This window comes from Sapajus apella, unplaced genomic scaffold (assembly GCF_009761245.1).
Source record: "Sapajus apella isolate SASKATOON/1434 unplaced genomic scaffold, GSC_monkey_1.0 scaffold72, whole genome shotgun sequence".
Classification (NCBI taxonomy): Eukaryota; Metazoa; Chordata; class Mammalia; order Primates; family Cebidae; genus Sapajus; species Sapajus apella.
Window position 1 is genome coordinate 3,537,384 of NW_022437012.1, and position 18,783 is coordinate 3,556,166.

Here is an 18,783-nt window from a genome sequence, read left to right on the forward strand (position 1 = left end):
TTGTTAATACAGCACAATTCATTAACATCTTTTTTGTTAGACACAATTTTAAGCTGTTTCTGTTTGCCATTATGGATAATATTGTGAAATATGAGCAGATAGTTTCTGCTAAGAGGTTTTCTAGGTGTTGGATGACTGGGTTGTGACTCCCTCTGCATATTATAACTACATAAAATACTATCAGTGATGAAGGGACTTCCCAGCATATGCCCCCAACATTTCCGGCTTTAATTTTTTGTTTGTCTAACTTATTGCTGTAATAACTATAAAATGGCAGCTCTTTAGACCACTGAGAGGATTGAAGATGGTTCTGCGTAAGTACAGGTTACAGAGGTTAAGTAACTCATCCACTACCATGCAACTAATAAATTCCAGGTTTGAATACAGGACTCTTTACTCTGTTTTATTCTCTGAATTGTCTGTTACAGACTATACTCATGTAATGTTTTCCTTGTGAGTTTGAATAAAGTCTGTACTTCAGATTTAAGTGTATTGTCACTGTGATGCAAGTATTTCTCAGGCACTTTATTTTACTTTTGTATAGTTTTTCATTATGTACTAGGAATTTGTACCTAAATTGGTCAGTCTTTATTTGTTCTTGTTTTCAAATGAGAGGTTCATTGTCTTTGCATCGATCTGGTGAAATAATCACATGTCAGCTGGTCTTTTATTAATTGTTTACTTCTTTAACATATGTAAAATTTATTCTTCTTTAGCCTAAAGTGGGGACCTGCCCTAGTTTTCCTATTCGTATCCACTTATCCTTCTATTGTTTGTCAAATAATTTCTTTCTATTCGTTTCAAGATACTCAATTCTATTTTTTTTTTTTCTTTTTTTGAGACAGAGTCTCGTACTGTCGCCCAGGATGGAGTGCAATGGCACAATCTTGGTTCACTGCCACCTCCTGGGTTCAAACAATTCTCCTGCCTCAGCCTCCTGAGTTGCTGGGATTATAGGCAAACACTACCACACCCGGCTAATTTTTGTATTTTTAGTGGAGATGAGATTTCACCACGTTAGGCTGGTCTCGAATTCCTGACCTCATGATCCACCCACCTCTGCCTCTCAAAGTGTTGGGATTCCAGGTGTGAGACACCATCCCTGGTGGTGATTCTATTTTATATCTTATAGCTAATTTAAACTGAGTATGGCCTCTTTCTTGTTTTGTTGGTTTATGGTTCTATTTTATGCAAGTTCTATGCTAAAGTCATGTTTTGTGTTTTTGTTATTTACTTGATTTGTTTTTGTTTTGTCAGTGCTCTCCAGTGAAATGCCTAGTTGGATTCACCTAGGAACATATCTGTGGTTGAACAAGTTGTGTGTATTGCTGCTTGTAGTGAGGGAAAACACATACCAATGGGAATCACAAGGCCTTCCAGTAAGAGGGTGTCAGAAAGGATTTAGAATAGGATTTGGACTTATGTAAGGTGGCTTGGAGGAGGGTTCAGGGAAGTGGGACTTTGCTTTGGGTTCGATACTGTAAGGAGGGGCGAGTCTATGAATGAGTATCTTAATAAACCTTTGAGACATGGGGAAAATGAATCAAGGTTAAAGCTATGTATGCATAATAGCCAGTATAGGGGATATTTAGTCATTATTGGGATTCAGACAGACAATGTTTGTGTTTTCGTTCATGTTCAGACATGTTCATAGTCATAGGGTGGCCTTGTCTGGTATTGGTGTTCTTTGAAATTGTTTGTGTTTTGCCACAGGCCTGCTTATGAGTGCAAGCCAGCACCCCAGCAGCATCAATGCCTTGCTAATAGTACCAGGCTAGCTTTCAGATGTCAGGGGCTGCTTTTCTCATCTCACATTATTTGTGTGGTTATCTGATGCTGTGTGGCAATATTGCCACAAATGTAATGATTTAAAATAACACACGTTTATTTAGTTATTTAATTATTATATTTTAAGTTCTGGGGTGCATGTTCGGAATGTGCAGGTTTGTTACATAGGTATACATGTGCCATGGTGGTTTGCGGCACCCATCAACCTGTTATCTACATTAGATATTTCTCCTACTGCTATCCTCCCCTAACCCCCCACCTCCAACAGGCCCTGGTGTGTGATATTCTCCCTGTGTCCATGTGTTCTCATTATTCAACTCCCATTTATGAATAAGAACATGTGGTGTTTGGTTTTCTGTTCTTGTGTCAGTTTGCTGAGAATGATGGTTTCCAGCTTCATCCATGTCCCTGCAAAGGACGTGAACTCATCCTTTTTTATGGCTGCAGAGTAGTCCATGGTGTATATGTGCTACATTTGCTTTATCCAGTCCATCATTGATGGGCATTTGGGTTGGTTCCAAGTCTTTGCTATTGTGAACAGTGCTGCAGTAAACATACGTGTAACACACATTTTCTATCTCACTGTTTCTATGCGGCAGCAGTTGGGCACAGCTTAGCATTGTGACTTAGCTCTGTGACTCTTACAAGGCTTCAGTCTCATCTGAGGCTTTCCTGGGGAAGGATTTGCTTCCAAGCTTACATGGTTGTTGGCAGCATTCAGTTCATTACAACATGCTCACTGAAATTATCAGATTTTGCTGGCCATTAGCTGAAGGCTACCCTCAGTTCCTTGTCATGTGAGCCTCCACTACGTTGCCACTTATTTTATCAAAACCAGCAAGGGAGGGCTTCTCCCTGCAGGAGAGACTTCTCTGTGTAGGTATTATAGACTTATATAATTTAATTACATATATGTAATCAAAAGATTATTTTTCTGTGGTGTATTCTATTGGTTAGAGCAAGACACAGCTTCCATGCACACCCAAGAGAAAGGGGTTACACAAAGGCAGGTGTGAACATCAGCAGGTGGGATTCATGAGCCATTGTTGAGTTGTCCACCATGGTTTGATTATTGGTCTTTTAATCTTACTGCCACAGACTGTACTGAAACTGGGCACTGGCAATGCTGCCACCTTCAGGGTCTCAGTAATATACTTTGGAAATAGAGTTGGGATTGAGGAATGCCCAGGAGGAAATCTGTTGGTAGTATCTGAGAAAAACCCACTTAGGCTGAGGTCAGGAATTTTTTTTCTTTGTGAAGAAAGGGAACAGGATGATTTGTGGGGAAGATCAAGTGTAAAAATGATTTTGTGACCAAGGAATAAATTGAATAGCCTGCCTGGTTTGAGTGTTTGGAAAGTTGACAGGCAATGGGATATAAAAGCAAGGTAAAAAAAAAAACATGTGCAGACTTCTCTTTCACTAGTAAAGTTCACAAGTTCTTATAAGAGTATAACATAACATGTGTCTCAAAGAAAGTTCCTGAGCTATGTAACTCAATTTAATATGGTTCTTTTAGAGCAGCAGAAAGAGAAATGTGAAGAAGCTTCCAGATATATAATTCATAAGTGTCTGTAGACTCTAGACTGAGTAGCTCCATCTGCCATTGTTTCCAAAGGGTAACAACCTTCCTTGAATGTGCTAGAAGAAGCACCACTGTGCTTTTTGTGTTGATGGCTAATATTCTCACTGCATAGTAGCACTTATTTTTACAGGGAAGAAGAATCTATTACTATGACTTATAGAAAACCAAAATGCTTAACTGTCCAAAAAATGCTTCCACCCTACAACCTCCTAAGCCTCTTTAGGAGCCAGAAGAAAGAAAAGGAAGCTGGGCCAGGGAAAGTGCAAGGTCCCTGGAAGGGCAGGAAGGGACCTTCCATAATGTTGCATACTAACTAACCATACACTATTTTGACTGCTTTGATACTTAGTCTGCCAACTAAATTATTCATTGGCCGACTTCTCCCTAAGACAGGATCTTGGAACATTTTGCAGTTCTAGAGGCACAGATTTGTCTTAGGGAATCAGAACCTGAGTGCCTTCTCCCTTATCTTTGTGTACCCTTATCTCATTTAGTTCTTAAAACTTTCATTATTTTTTAATTCTAAAAATTATTTAATTCATATAGGCTGCCTTCTTGCCTATAATCCTCTGCCTTCCTCCATCATTATAGTTGTATGCAGTTGAAACTATCTGTTTATGTAGCTGTGGACCACCTTTACTCTTGTCTGTAATCTCAGAGCCTCGCCAGGGGCCCACCAGTGTTGTTCAATAAATGAGTATGTGATACTGTATCAATTTTGGAGGTGAAGAAATGAGGTTACGTGACTTGTCCAGTGCCATACAGCTAACAGGATCCAGATTTCAGTACAGGACTGTCTGACTTTGCAACCTTTCTCTTTGGCTAGGTGGAGCTTCCTTAGCGAGACACAGGGACAGCCTCCTTTACCATCCTTAGTGTCTGCCTTCCAGACTTGGATGTGACTGTGCCTCCATAGAGTGTCCCATTATTCAGTTGCCCACCTTGGGCTGCTGGTGGGGCATGCTCGGAACTAACCACAGAAACAAGAAAGAGAGAAAATGGTGCAGCTCAGCCCAGACATTCATCTACCATAAACCTAAGCTGCTGAAAGCTGTGAAAGTTTCTGTTTGGAGTATCTGAGTGATTCTTCATGTTTCTGGAGAATACCACATTGTAATGTTCTCATCCAGTTCTTCAAAGGGTAATATATGGCCGGGCATGGTGGCTCGCACCTGTAATCCCAGCACTTTGGAAGGCTGAGGCAGGCAGATCACTTGAGGTCAGGAGTTTGAGACCAGCCTGGCCAACATGGTAAAACCCCATCCTAATTAGCTGGACGTAGTGGCACATATTTGTAATCCCAGCTACGTGGAAGATTGAGGTGGGATTGATAGCTTGAACGTTAAGAGGCGGAGGTTGAACCTAGGAGCTGAGATTGGCCACTGCACTCCAGCCTGGGTGACAGAGAGAGATTTCATTTCAAAAAAAAGGCAGGGGGAGGTAATATCCTAGCCAGAAGAATGTCAACATCTTGATCTCATTTTTATAGCAAGGTGTATTTTAGTACATAAAGGGACTTATTTGTGGAAGGAATTTTTTTCCTAATGGATTTTGGAAATTTTCCAGTCCAGCAGTTAAGAAATTCTGGCACCATTGCCTCTGACCTTTTAATTCTGAGGATCATTCTCTGGTGGTTAGTCAGAAGCCTTTGCTCTGTCTTGAAGTCATTTCGTTCGAGAGCACGTGGGGAATCTCACCAGATAGTTAGAGCTTGGGTATGGTCAAGGATTTGCTTACGAAAAAACACAAAGGAAGGGGTCTCCTCTAGAGAATGCAGACAGCCACATCTGATTAGAGCAGATCTTATACCCCCTCTATCATAATGATTTTTATTCCACTTTATGATAAAATTAGCAGAGAAGACTGCCTCTTCAGTTCTGTCACTCACTAACTTGGACCCTGTGCCTTGTAAGCTTTTTGGTTACAAGTAATAGGAATCCTACCCAGCATGTTGCTATAAGTAAAAGAGAGCCTTTATTCAGCTCTCAGAACTGGAAGTCCGTAGGGGACTTTGATGGCTCTGCCATAGCCCTTTGCCCTTGCTTCACTTTGTCCCTCGGCCTCATCACCTTGGGGACCTGACTATAGACAGTTTCTGCCTTACTGTCTCGTCCCTCCATTAGTATATAAAATTTTAAGGAAGGATTGTCCTCTGTTTGTCATGGCTTAGGTCACAGATTTCTCCCCAGGCCCATTATTGCCAGGAGTTGGGTGTGATGGGCAGCTCCTCTGAACTAGAGAGAATAGGAGACAGGGTTTGCTGTTCTACCGACAGATGTGGGGCACACACAGTGGCTAGCACCCCCATAAGTCCTTCGTTTCCACTAGGCCCTCAGGAAATTTATTTAACAAAGTTGGAGGGAATTGACCCAAAATAATCAATTGTTAATAAATCCTCTGTCCTCTTAGTAGCTACCTTCATGTTGTTATTTCTGTGTCCTGGGTTTGTAACCCTTATACTTTTTCCAAGTATCTGAAGTCTTCTGAAAATGTGTATATTTCTAAATTAGTACAATTTTTTATATATTTTAAGTCTTCAGTTTTGTTTGTTTTTCTGCCAGAGAACTGATGGAATTGACCTCGTAATCACTGTCATGTGAAAGAGTGGATTAGATACATTTCTTCTTTCAGCAAACACCTGTTGAGCAGATCCTACATCCAGGCAGTGTCAGGTGGAGGGGGCAGGGATTAGGCTACCCGTGAGTCAGGGTTGCAGCCCTGAGGGGCTTCCAGTCAATCTGTGAAAAGATAAATTACAGAACAACACAATTTGTGTGCCTACAAAGTGGCTACCAGGCACTGCTTGGTTTGTGTTATTTGAAGTGACAGTATCTGCCCAAAGAAAAGTGATTGGCATAATTGATACTGAACTATTTTTGCCTGATAATAACCAGGCAGAATGGGTGACTTTTAAAATCATACCATGGGGTGAAATGGAAAAGAGGAGGGCTTAGGACTGAGTGAAGATACCATACCACAGGGACCTTGCCTGGGCCAGAAAGTCACAGGAAGCTTAGCAGCTAGGAGATCCTGACTGCTTTGTTAGAAAATCATTCCTGATCTGGCATCTGTGTGGTTTCTAATAAGCTTAGTATGAGTGTTTTCAGTCTTGTCACCCTGCCCCAACTCAAAAGATGTTGTTACCACTTGCTAGCAGCATTGGTTTGTGGAGCTGGGTAGAAGTTTAGTATGGGGCAGGAAAGGGGTGGGGGTGTTGCCCTCTTGGGAACCTCCTGTTGTGGCCACAGATGGAAAAACCCAGGTTGGAATCAGGAGGGGTGGGCGCCTGGGTAGATTTTTAAACCCCTTCATTCTAGATGTTGTTTCTGCACATAACATAATAGGTGTTGCATACATCATATTCCTAACCTCTAAACTTTTAGAGGGCCAATATTTCATTTTTTTATCTTTGTATTCCCGTTGCCTGTTTCATAGTAAATACTCAATAGAAGATAATGGATCACCTGAAGACTTTGTGGAAACTCATCTGATAGCCATTAGCAATGCTTCTGGGCCAGGCACAGAGGCTCCTGCCTGTAATGCAAGCACTTTGGGAGCCTGAGACAAGAGGATCTCTTGAGGCCAGGAGTTTGAGACCAGCCTGAGCAACATAGTAGACCCCTATCTGTACAAAAAAATTAAAAAATTACCCAGGCATGGTGGCATGCACCTGTAGTCCCAGCTCCTTGGGAGGCGGAGGCAGGAGGATTGCTTGAGCACAGGAGTTTGAGGTTGCAGTGAGCCATGATCACGCCACTGCATTCCAGCCTGGGTAACAGAGTGAGACCCTGTCTGTTAAAAAAAAGAAAAAAAAAATTCCACTTCTTAAAAGAAGCTCTTCTGTGATGTTGTAGTAGAGATCAGTGCTTTATCTCTTCATAGCACTTCCTTCAAGCACCGTTTCATTTGTCTCTTTGCCTGTCTCCCAGGACTAGTATGTTTGCTTTACAGGAGGGCTAGGATTGTAGTATACCCTCAGTGCCCAACAAAATTGGGTTTTCACAGAAATTTGCTGAAGAAAAGAAGAAAGAAAGAGGGAGAAGAAGAAACAACAACAGCTTTCAAAACTTCCTCTGTGACACAAGTTAGGCCTTGAGGAGAATGCAGACGATGAAACACCTTTACTTATGAATGAGCCAGTTTTGTCTGACTAGATTATGAAGGGCCCCAGGTATGATCTTTGTCTTTTCCCACTTCCCCAGTACCTATCACTGTGCCCCCACACAATAAGATCTGAGTAAAGATTAGCTTAAATAAGCCAAGGAAGGTGGGGAGAGATTTAAACTTTTAATCAGAGTTAAGAGAGGAACCCTGTAAATCTGGAGAGAACAATGCTAAATTTGTTTGTGGTTTCCAAACAGCTCCAAGATTTCTTGAATTTGGAGTGATTGTTATGTAGTGAGTATACAATACCTAAGTACAAAGAGAATGGTATCAACTAATGAATTGTCAACCTAGTAAAATTATCTCAAGCCACAGAGCACAACCTATACATTTCAGAGTCCTTATCAATTTGCATAAAGACTTGGGCTTTAGCTTTGCCAGATTTGAGCATCACTGGCAAAGATAATTGCAGCATCACTTAAGAAAAATGTAAACTGTTGAATTTCAGAAAAGTGAGTTGTGCCAATTCACAGTTTGGTGAGGATGCCATCTGACAGTAGTATACGGGGATAAAAGTGGGAGGTGTTGGATTTTGTTCACATCTCCTAAATGTTAAGTGCATTCTCAGCAGGCACATCATATTACTCATTGTGGAACCCAAAGCAAAGCCTTAGACTCAGTAAGGTTTCATAACTGGGTTTTTAGAAATTCATGGAATTTCATTAGTGGGTTTAAAAAATATTGAAAAGAGCATTCATGTATTTAGTTTCATTTTTGGAAGCAGAATGTAGATCAAGGAAGGTGGATGATCCCCTCCTATCCGCAGTGATCACACATCATCAGGAGTGCTTCAGAAGTTTACTTATAAACTAGCATATATCCAAAGGATAACAGCCAAGGTGGTGAGAGGTGTCAACATCTTGTGATAGAAAGGACAAGTGGAAGGACTGTGGACACTTAGTTGAACTGTTATCTGAAAGAGTGATTACTCTGTTGCTTTAGGGGGGGGAAATATGTTTGTGTGTATATGGTGTGTGTGCATTGGAAGAGGGTATATATTTGAATAAGTCTTTACAGATACAGTTCTGGTGTCTGTTTTCCCTGGCTTTTGTTTATGGTAGTTTGACTTCTTGCGTACTTTTGATTTTTGACTGTGAGCCCGTATTCCTTGGAAATTTATCTGTAGGAACTATTTGAGGCCTAGGATTGAAACTCAGTTCTTTCAGGGAAGATCTGCTTTTGCTTCTGCCAAACACCTGGGAATACTTCAGCCCAAGTCCATTTTAAGCCTAGTTCTTACTCATGGTTTTTTGGTACCAAAGTGGTGTGTGAATTAGGATTGCAGAACTGCATGAGGGCCAATCTCTTGTTATAAAGTCTCATTGTGGATTTTTTCCCCTCTTACAGCTGTATTAGGATTTGTGTGGGGCGGTTGTTACTGAATTGTAAAAATCAAGGTTTGTGACCATCAGGTTTTGGCAGATACCCTCAGGAAAAAAAAGCCAGCTTCAGTGGGTACACATACATTCCTGGATTTTCACTTTCACTTATCTTTTGGCCTTCTGGAATTTTCTGGAATTTAACATTCTTGATAGTTCTTAGATTGAAAAACATTTTTAAAATAAATATTTCACATAGTCTGTTCATTTATTTATTTGAGACAGAGTCTCACTCTGTTGCCCAGGCTGGAATGTAGTGGCATGATCTTGGCTCACTGTGACCTCTACCTCCTGGGTTCAAGTGATTCTCGTGCCTCAGCCTCCCAAGTAGCTGGGATTACAGGTGCATGCCACTATGCCTGGCTAATTTTGTATTTTTAGTAGAGATGGGGCTTCACCATATTGGTTAGGCTGGTCTCAAACTCCTGACCTCAAGTGAGCCACCCACTTTGGCCTCTTAAAGTGCTGGGATTACAGGCGTGAGCCATTGCACCCAGCCTACTTGTCTTTCATTGAAGGGTCAGTCAAGGTACCAAAAACTGAAGTCCATCTATTTAGTGTAGAGAACTCCTCGTACCATATGAGATAGGAATTCTTTATTATTGTCAGCTTACTGATCATATTTTGGTGGGGTATGGTATAGGAGAGAACCCTGTATTAGAAAGATGGCTGATGTGTAAATAACCTTTTGGGTCTCTTTCAATTATAAAAGTATATAGTTTTAGCCAAAATAATCATTTTTTGCTTCTCTTGAGAATTTACCATTTTGAACTAGACTAATATTATTCAGTGACATTTAAATCTGTTTCCTCTAAAAATAGAAGTTGTGAATATCTGTCAGTTATTAGAAAACAATGAATTTACACTAGAAGTCATCTTAATCCACAATGTGGCTTTGAAAGCACGTTCTTAATCTGAAAATGTTGAATAAATCAGATTGGCACTTTAGCCCTCACTCCAATGTAAACACAAATGGATTATTTGTAGATGGTTGATGTTCTTTGACAGATGTTGCATTTTGGAAGTAGAAATCTGTTAGGATGCGCTAGGATTTAAATTTTTTCTGTCAAGGATTTAGTATAAAGCCTCTTTTCCTCTTCTTCTGTCTGACTTTGTCTCATCATTCATAATCCACCTTGGTCATCTAGTTTTCTTTTTCATTGTATCTCTCAGTGAATGAACTATTGGATGAGACCTGCTGTTCTATGAACCTGTTCCTGTCTTCAGCCTGAGTTCTCTTGGCTTTGAGAAACAAAAAATTTAGATTGCTTGATGAAGTATGTTTGAAAAACAGAGCAATCAGCTTACTGTTTACTAGGTTAGGAACTCTTATTTAAGCTCTGTAATTAACTGTTTTATCTGTCTAAGAAATAACATCCCATTAAACAAAGCAGCTTCCATAGCACTGTCTCTAGACTCAAAGGCAAACAGAGGAACTTCCAAGTTTATATGTACTGTGTGCCTGTAAATGTGCATTTACAGGACTCCACATAGCACTAAGAATTATTACCTACCAATAAGAGAAAGTATTTTGAAAGCCCATGTTTCCTTGGAACATATACTATTATAACAGATGTGATAGAGGTACCTATAGAGGCTTCAAGATTTTTTCTGTGCATTGCGAGCATTTTCTGTCTGTTCATATGGTTGTCTGAATCAGAGGTCTAGTAAAGGAGTAGAATCAGAAAGAACTTTTCCCTCTCAGGGTTATGTAAATCATGGCTGGACACTTGGTGAGCACACTCCATTGACTGTCCCAGTTCATGAGTGGATTACCAGGTGAGCCATGCTCTTTAGATTAAAGTAGCAGTTCTCAACATTTTCTAATAGTTTTAGGACCCAGTTAAAGACTCTTAAAAACAACTGAGGACTCAATAGCTTATATATTAATTAATTTACAGTAACTTACGTATTCATTTATAATAGCTTATGTATTAATACACAATTGCTTATGTATTCATTTACAAATAATGAGCACGTTACATGTTAACATCAGAGCAGTGATATCACATGTCATGTAACATCTGGAAGATTTCACTGTATAATCATGAGAATGAGAGGGAAAAGGCAAATAACATCTTCGTGGTAGTATGAAAAGATGTTTGGCCTCTCAGACCTTCTGACAGGGTTTTGAGGGAACATGTGGCTCAAAAATTCAGACTTAGATAGATACCTGTCACAGGAATAATCTTTCCACATATCAAGATAGCTGCTGATTACCCTGCAAGAAGAATTCTTGTAAGTGAAGTTTGAAGGTCGTAGTTTTAAAACAAAGCTGTATGTGTGCCACATACACTAATACGAGAGCATGGAAGCTAGGTGGGGAGTGCAGTTTTTATTCTCTTAGGACTTTGGCCATAAAAGCAGTTTATGAGCAAGAAAACTTGCTGAGAGTCAAGAGACATCACCCAATCTAGGCCACAGCTGCAGAACAGAATTGAATGAGTTTACTCAGCCCCCACACACTGGAGGAAATCTGGAAGGTGAGTGATGCATGAATCCACTGGAGCCTGCCCACATCTCAGTCTCGAAGCCTGACAGGCCTCTGGAGGAAGTCAGGATACTCAAGCATAATCCTGACATCAAATATAGAGACAGGTATGGGGAAATTAGTTCTGTTTCAGATATCAGTAAAGCACAAATGGAAGGCTTATGTAATTCTGCTAGTAAAGCAGAATGCTCTGAGGATATCCTTATGACACGTTGAAAGTCAAAGTCAAGGAATCTAAGCTGGATGTTAAAACCCAAAGCTAAAATTAACTGTAAGAAAAAAGCTATTAAATATATAAGGTACAAAAGTGGCCAGATTAATAACATAGTTCAGGGCAATACAGTCAAAGTAGAGGAGATGTAGTTAATTGTAATTCTGTTTCTGGTAAGTGATTTAGAGTGGGAGTGGTCTTTCCTCTTCCCCCATCCTTTTTTAATATTCTCAAATAATTTTCAGAAATAGTTTGGCCTTCTCCGTACTACCAAGTTGTGAATATCTTGATATATCCAAAATTAATTTTAAAAAGTTAATTCTAATTCCCAGAAATCCTGAAAGCTAAAATAATGTTGGCATTTTACAAATTCCCAGATTTTAAGGTTAAATGTGTTGTAACACTAAATGCTTAGTTTTTCTATTTTCTTTATGGCCTACCAGCCCATGAGATAGAATATGATGTTTCTTACCATTTTATGGAGCCGTATCCTGCTGATTGTTTTGTAACTCCAGAGTTGTTAAGTAGCAGAAGAACTCATCATCCGTTAATAGTACTGCTGAATTATTCAGAGAAATGCTTAACCAGAATAAGTGGTTATGGCCATCCAGTTTCTCCTCCTTCTCACCTTCCCATTCATTTTTCCTGTGGTTAAATATCTCAGACTTTCAAGCCCAGGATCACTGTCAAAACATGCAGGGAAAGTCAAGTATTCAAATAGTTTTGTTGCACATGAGTTTTGAATCAATGATTAGCTTGGAATTGGGGCACTTACTAGAAAAAAGGAGATGTTTTATTGTTGATGTTTGACTGTTTAATAAAGCTATCTATAACCATCCAAGAAGTATTATAATTGCACTTACTGCAAAAGGTCTACCTTTTAATTGATCTTTCCTGGGGTTTCTCGCAGGAGTCTTGAGGCAGGTGTTGGTATTCAGTATGTACACCAGGCTGCCTGCTACTTTGCATGATTTTTCGGTAATGGCCATTTGCCCTCTTGGAAAATGTCACATTCACTTCATCAGCTTGTTCAGAGATCTGTCTCACACTCACTTCTAGTCCTGAGAATCCTTCTCCATTCCCTCCTCTCTTAGACAGTTGCAGAACTTTTTCTATGTGACCTCTCTCAACACCTTTAATCCATTTCCAATCAATCCCCTGTTAACTCTAGAACATCAGAAATAGGAAATGACTAAAAGGGAGTGGGCCAGTTGATGGAAAATGTGTTGGGAGATTTTTTTCATTATGAATGCTGCTGAATGGCTAGACTTTTTAACCATATGTTTATAATATTTTGATCACAGTGAATCAATTCATTATTCTTGATAACTCCAGAATGGTCTTATGAAGATACTGCTATCGCAGTGTTATTCCCCTGTTTAAGACTTTTTGATGATACCTTATTGCCTATATAATATTGACATAACCACAGTTATGTCCCTGTGCTTTTTTACACATGCTGTTTCCTGCCCAGAATGCAGGTTCTGTTGATAAGGATTTGGTTATTGTGTCAGAATCTCTTCTCTACACCAGAGTTTTGAACAGGCCCCTGTGGATGCCGTGGCTTAGTGTGACAGGCTTCCCAACAGTGCTTTACCCAGATTGAACAGGTCTTGATTCTGTGAACCAAGATGAACTAATTAAATTCTTTGGATTTGCCCTCCCTTTTTTCCACAGCAGTCTGAGCTATCAGCTGAAGAAAGTCCAGAAAAATTAGGAACCTCCCAGCTACATCGTCTGAAAGTCATTTCCTTAAACAAACAGATTGTGCAGAAGACCAAACATCTTGAAGAGGTCAGTGTTTTCTTTTCATAAGTCTATTCAGGATCTTCATGGTAGATTGGTTAAAAGAGATTCCAGAACAGGGGTTGGCATACTTTGGTGCTCGGGGCAATCCAGCTGCCACCTGTTTTTGTAAGTAAAGTTTTATTGCAGCATATGTACATCCATTTGTTAACATATTTTCTGTGGTTGCTTTCAGGCCACAATGGCTGAGTTTAGTAGTTGCAGAAGACCATAAGACCTACAAAGCCTAAAATATTTACTGTCTGGCCCTTTGCAGAAAAAGTTTGCTAACTTCTGTTATAGAAAAAGATCACAGAATAAGAATAGCATTAGTTCACAGATATTTACCAAGCAATACTGTGTGCGAAGCACTGAACTAAGTTAATAGGATGAGTGAAGAACAAGTTATGATCCTTGCTGTCAAGGATCTAAAGATCTAATGAGAAGACATCACACTCATCATCATTTAATTACAGGTGTGATAAATGCTTAAAGGAGAAGTCGTGGAAGCTGGGAGAGTGACTAATAGGGAGACCTGCACTAGCCTCAGGTCACAGAGTTCTGAGACTGGAAAGATGAGTGGGCATTTCTGGGCAGGAAGTCTGTATGGGCTCTGTGGACTTACAGAACAACGTGAACGAAGACCAGAGGAGGATGGAATGGTCTTGGCCAATCTGTTTTGTGGCCAGAGAGTCATAAGTGAGACGGTTGGCAGTGTCTGATCAAACAGGACCACCCAGGCCATGTTAAGGACAATGAAAGCCACTGAAGGGTTTAAATAGGGGAGTGACATGATCAGAACTGCACATGGTAAAGACAGTTCTGTTTGCTACAGGAGCATGAATTAACTGGACTTGAGTGAGAAGGAATTCAGGGAGAACTGGTAGGAGGCTGATGCAATAGTCGACAGATGGACAGTTACTATTGATGGCAGTGAAATGGAGCAAACTTGATCTTTTACAGAGCTGTAGGAAATAGTGTTCCATAATACCTGGTGATGGATGGTACTGTTCTGGAAAGACCTACATATATTTGTTCTAAAAAGTAGACCTAAGAGGAAGCTGGGAAGTTTGACTCGGGAACAGTCATTGGACAATAAAAAGTTATGTGCTGCAGTTGCATTAGCAATAGATTAGATTAGAAACATACACGTAGCAAGAGATTATGAATATGGGCTGGGGGCGGTGGCTCACCCTGTAATCCCAACACTTTGGGAGGCCGAGGTAAGCAGATCACCTGTGGTTGGGAGTTTGAGACCAGCCTGACCAACATGGTGAAATCCCATCACTACTAAAAATACAAAATTAGCCAGGTGTGGTGGCACATGGCTGTAATGCCAGCTACTCCACCAGCTGAGGTAGGAGGATCGCTTGAACCCAGGAGGTGGAAGTTGTGGTGAGCCAAGATCATGCCATTGTACTCCAGCCTGGGCAACAAGAGCAAACTCCACCATTGCACTCCAGCATGAGCAAGAAGAGCAAAACTCCATCTCCAAAAAAAAAAAAAAAAAAAAAAGAGAGAAGGAATATGGCTTTCTAAAGAACAATTCACCAGTAGTTACTGTAACCGTTAGTCTTCTAAAAATGGGTACCAGTTGGCATTTCGCATTTTGAGCTTGTTATTTTTTATTCCTTTAAGTCTCACATATTTAAAAGATATTAACATATCAAACGGTCTTGCTCAATCATTTCTTTGTTGGAATTTTTTCTATTAGAATTTGTTCTACCATAGCTGAACAAACAATACGTTGGCTTTGCTAAATGCACTGGATCAAAGAAGGATGAAAGATAGCCTGCGACTTGGTTTCTGTTCAGTTATTTGTTTAGACATTTTAGTGAGTTCTCAACTCAGACAGTATCAGCTCTACTTCTGACCCCTGCTGGTGATATAAAAATGGTTCAAAAAGAACTCATCACAGAATCAGAAGGAGCAGGAGTCAAGGATGAGGCTTCCTTATTATGTTGTCTTTATTTCTGAAGGAAGATAGTTTTGAGGTTATTATAGACTCCAGGAGCCAGAGTATCCCAACAGGAATGGATATTTGCTTCTACCTCCTGTATATACCTGGGGAGAAGAAATGGTAGGCCTCAACACAAATAGCAGTCTTGGCACATTCTTGGTCCAGCTGACAGGACAATCCTCCCTGACGCTTGAGTCTGTTTTGCAGTTGGTTCAGAACACGTTTACCCAGAGGCTGTTATTTTTCAAGCATACTGCCTAACATAGCAGGCTCTCAATAAAAGACAACAATCATTTTTGCTATATTTAATGTAATTAAAGATAATGATCAGCACATGCAATAATCCCTGGCCATGTAGGTAGGCCAACTGGATAAGACAAATAAGGTAGGGAGGGAAGAGACTTGCTCAGAGTCTGTGTTTCATGTTTGTGTATGTGTGTGTGTGCGCGCGCGTGTGTGCGCGTATGCGTGCGCACAGATATACTAAACACATTACTTATGTCAGTTTCTTGGGTTTTTTTTTTTTAACTTTTTGAGATGGAGTGTTGCTCACCCAGGCTGGAGTGCAGTGGTGCAATCTCGGCTCACTGCAGCCTCCACCTCCCAGGTTCAAGCAATTCTCCTGCCTCAGCCTCCTGAGTAGCTGGGACTACAGGCGCCCGCCACCACGCCTGGCTAGTTTTTGTATTTTTAGTAGAGATGGGAGTTTCACCATACTGGGCAGGCTGGTCTTGAACTCCTGACCTTGTGACCCACCCACTTCAGCCTCCCAAAGTTCTGGGATTACAGGCATGAGCCACCACACACTGGCATTCTGTCAATTTTCAAATGTTTTAAGCGTTTTTTTTTTTTTTGTTTGTTTGTTTTTTATTGTAGGGATAAGCTCATTATAAATAATATAGAACTATATAAAGATAAGAATAAACAGAGCAAGCTACTATTTGTGTCTGCTGTGTTTCCTGGTAAACCTTTTTTTAGCCTTTGCAAACACATATGCCCCTTCATCTGGGGAGAGTGAGCTGTATGGTTACAAAATTGAGTTTTTATATCATTTATTCTATCACAGACGTCTCTCTGTCAGTAATAATAATGGCTAATAAGTACTTTGTTATTGCTTAGTAATTACTATATGCTTTATAAAATTAACTCATTCAGTTTGCACAGCATCCTTATGAAGGGGGGGTACTGTTATTTTTCTCACTTTACAAATAAGGACACTGAAACACAAATTAAGCAGGCTGTCTATAGTCAAACAACTTGTTAGTGGTTGAACCAAAATTTAAGCATGTAAATCTACCTCATTCTTTTTAGTGACTGGATAGTGTGACCTAGTATATATGTAACATAATTTATTTAACTTGTCCCCTATGTATGAGTATGTAGGTTTTTCGAGGGTTGTTTTTTCCCAATTGCAAATTTTTGCTACCATGACCACCTTTGTGCAACTGTATAGAAGTGTTTCTATAAAATAGACTTTAGGAAGTGGAATTGCTAAATCAAAAAAAATTATTTTCATTTTTTATTTTGCTAAAAAACTGTCGAGTTGTTCATCAGTTATTTTATCAATTTGTATGTCTACTTGTAGTATGAGAGGGATTCCAAACACTTCCACAACCTCTTTTACAAGGTCATACAGGCATAGAGCATCTGAGATGCATCCTTTTTTAGGCTTTTGCAAGCACGTATGCCCTCACCTGGGAAGGGTGAGTTGTATGGTTACAAAACTGAATTTTTATTTCATGTATTCTATCACAGACATCTCTCTGTCAGTAATAGTAATGGCTAATACGTGCTTTGTTATTACTTCGTAATTACTAAGTGCTTTGCAAAATTAACCCAGTTTGCACAACATCTCTTTATGAAGGGGAGGTACTCGTATTATCCTCACTTTACAAATAAGGAAATATTAGTCCATTCTCACCCTGCTAATAAAGACATACCTGAGACTGGGTAATTTATAAAGGAAAGAGGTTTAATTGACTTAGAGTTCTGCATGGCTGGGGAGGCCTCAGGAAACTTAGAATCATGGCAGACGGGGAAACAAACATGCCCTTCTTCAGATGATGGTAGGAAGAAGAAGTACAGGCAGGGGAAATGCCAGATACTTATTAAACCATCAGGTCTCACGAGAACTCACTATCATGAGAACACCATGGGGTAAACCACCCCATCATCCAATTATCTCCACCCAGTCCCTCCCGCAACATGTGGGAATTATGGGAACTACAATTCAAGATGAGATTTGGGTAGGGATTCAGCCAAACCATGTCATGGTCCAATAAGGGAATATGCTACAAAGGAATAGAAATGGAGTGCAGCTGGTAGGTAGCTGAGAAGAAACCCGAGAGTGATGAAAGATCCAGAGAGGTGGTGTTAACCAGCAGCTGAATTTTCAGGGTAAATGTAGGGGTTAATTATGATGAAGAAAATAGAGGTAAGAGAATCCTGGAGGACTCCAGCAAGATAAAAACTAAGCTAAGCTACTGGGATACTTCCTACGTAAGAAAAGATGGTCAGATGAAGAATTAAAGATAGTTCTTGTTAGTTAAATTAATGAAAGAAAGAGATGAGCCTTCCCTTCTTAGCAAGCTCCTACTTCCCTGCCAAGATCCATCTGGGGTAGGTCTTTGTTGGTGAAGGCTTCCTGCACCCCCTGGTGAGGGAGCTGATTCTCTTTCCTTGGGCCTGCCCCTACCCTATCTTGTCTCATATTTTAATCCTACAGTTACAATGTCATGTTCTATATCCCATACACCTCATTTGAACAGAGCGTGGGGTAAATGTCAGATGAGAGGTGGGTGCAGGGGTGAGAGGCTACGCAAGAAGGTGGGTGAAGCAGGTGGGAAGATCCCAGGAACCTTTCCTAGAGCCTTGTCTTAGTCCATTTGGGCTGTTCTAACAAAATAGCTTAGACATGGTAATTTATAAACTACAGAAATTTGTTGCTTACATTTCTGAAAGTTGGAAGTCCCAAGACCAAGGCACCAGCATATCTGGTGTCCAAGGAGGGCTCACTCTGCTCCACAGATGGCGCCTTGTTGCTGCTTCCTCACATGGTAGAAGGAGGCAAGGGAGCTCACTCAGGCCTCTCTTCTTTTCTTTCTTTTTTTTTTTTTTTTTTTTTTTTTGAGACAGGGTCTCACTCCATCATCCAGGCTAGAGTGCAATGGCATGATCATAACTCACTGCAGCCTCAACCTCCCAGGGTGAAGCAATCCTTCTGCCTCAGCCTCCCACATAGTCAGGACCACAGGAACACCACCAGGCCTGGCTAATTTTTTTTTTATATGTCTTTGTAGAGACAGAGTCTCATTTTGTTGCCCAGGCTAAGCCTCTTTATAAGGCCACTCATCTCATTCAGAAGGCTAGAGCCCTTATGACTTAATCCCTTCCCTCTTGAAACTGTCATATTGGGTATGA

At 40.3% G+C, this 18,783-nt stretch overlaps 1 protein-coding gene across 8 annotated transcripts in view; it reads left to right on the forward strand.

Moving 5' to 3' along the window:
* The window catches only part of CCDC93 (coiled-coil domain containing 93), a 99,118-nt gene that overhangs the window by 37,748 nt on the left and 42,587 nt on the right, over positions 1 to 18,783 (forward strand). For 6 of the 8 annotated variants that reach the window (XR_004260562.1, XM_032250660.1, XM_032250662.1 and 3 more), the window contains one exon: positions 13,296 to 13,412. Coding sequence is in view for 7 of the 8 variants with exons in the window: in XM_032250660.1 (XP_032106551.1) it covers positions 13,296 to 13,412 (117 nt within the window). In the remaining variant the exon portion in view is untranslated. The remainder of the gene's footprint in view (positions 1 to 13,295; positions 13,413 to 18,783) is intronic. The other 2 variants (XM_032250661.1, XM_032250664.1) reach the window with 1 other exon arrangement.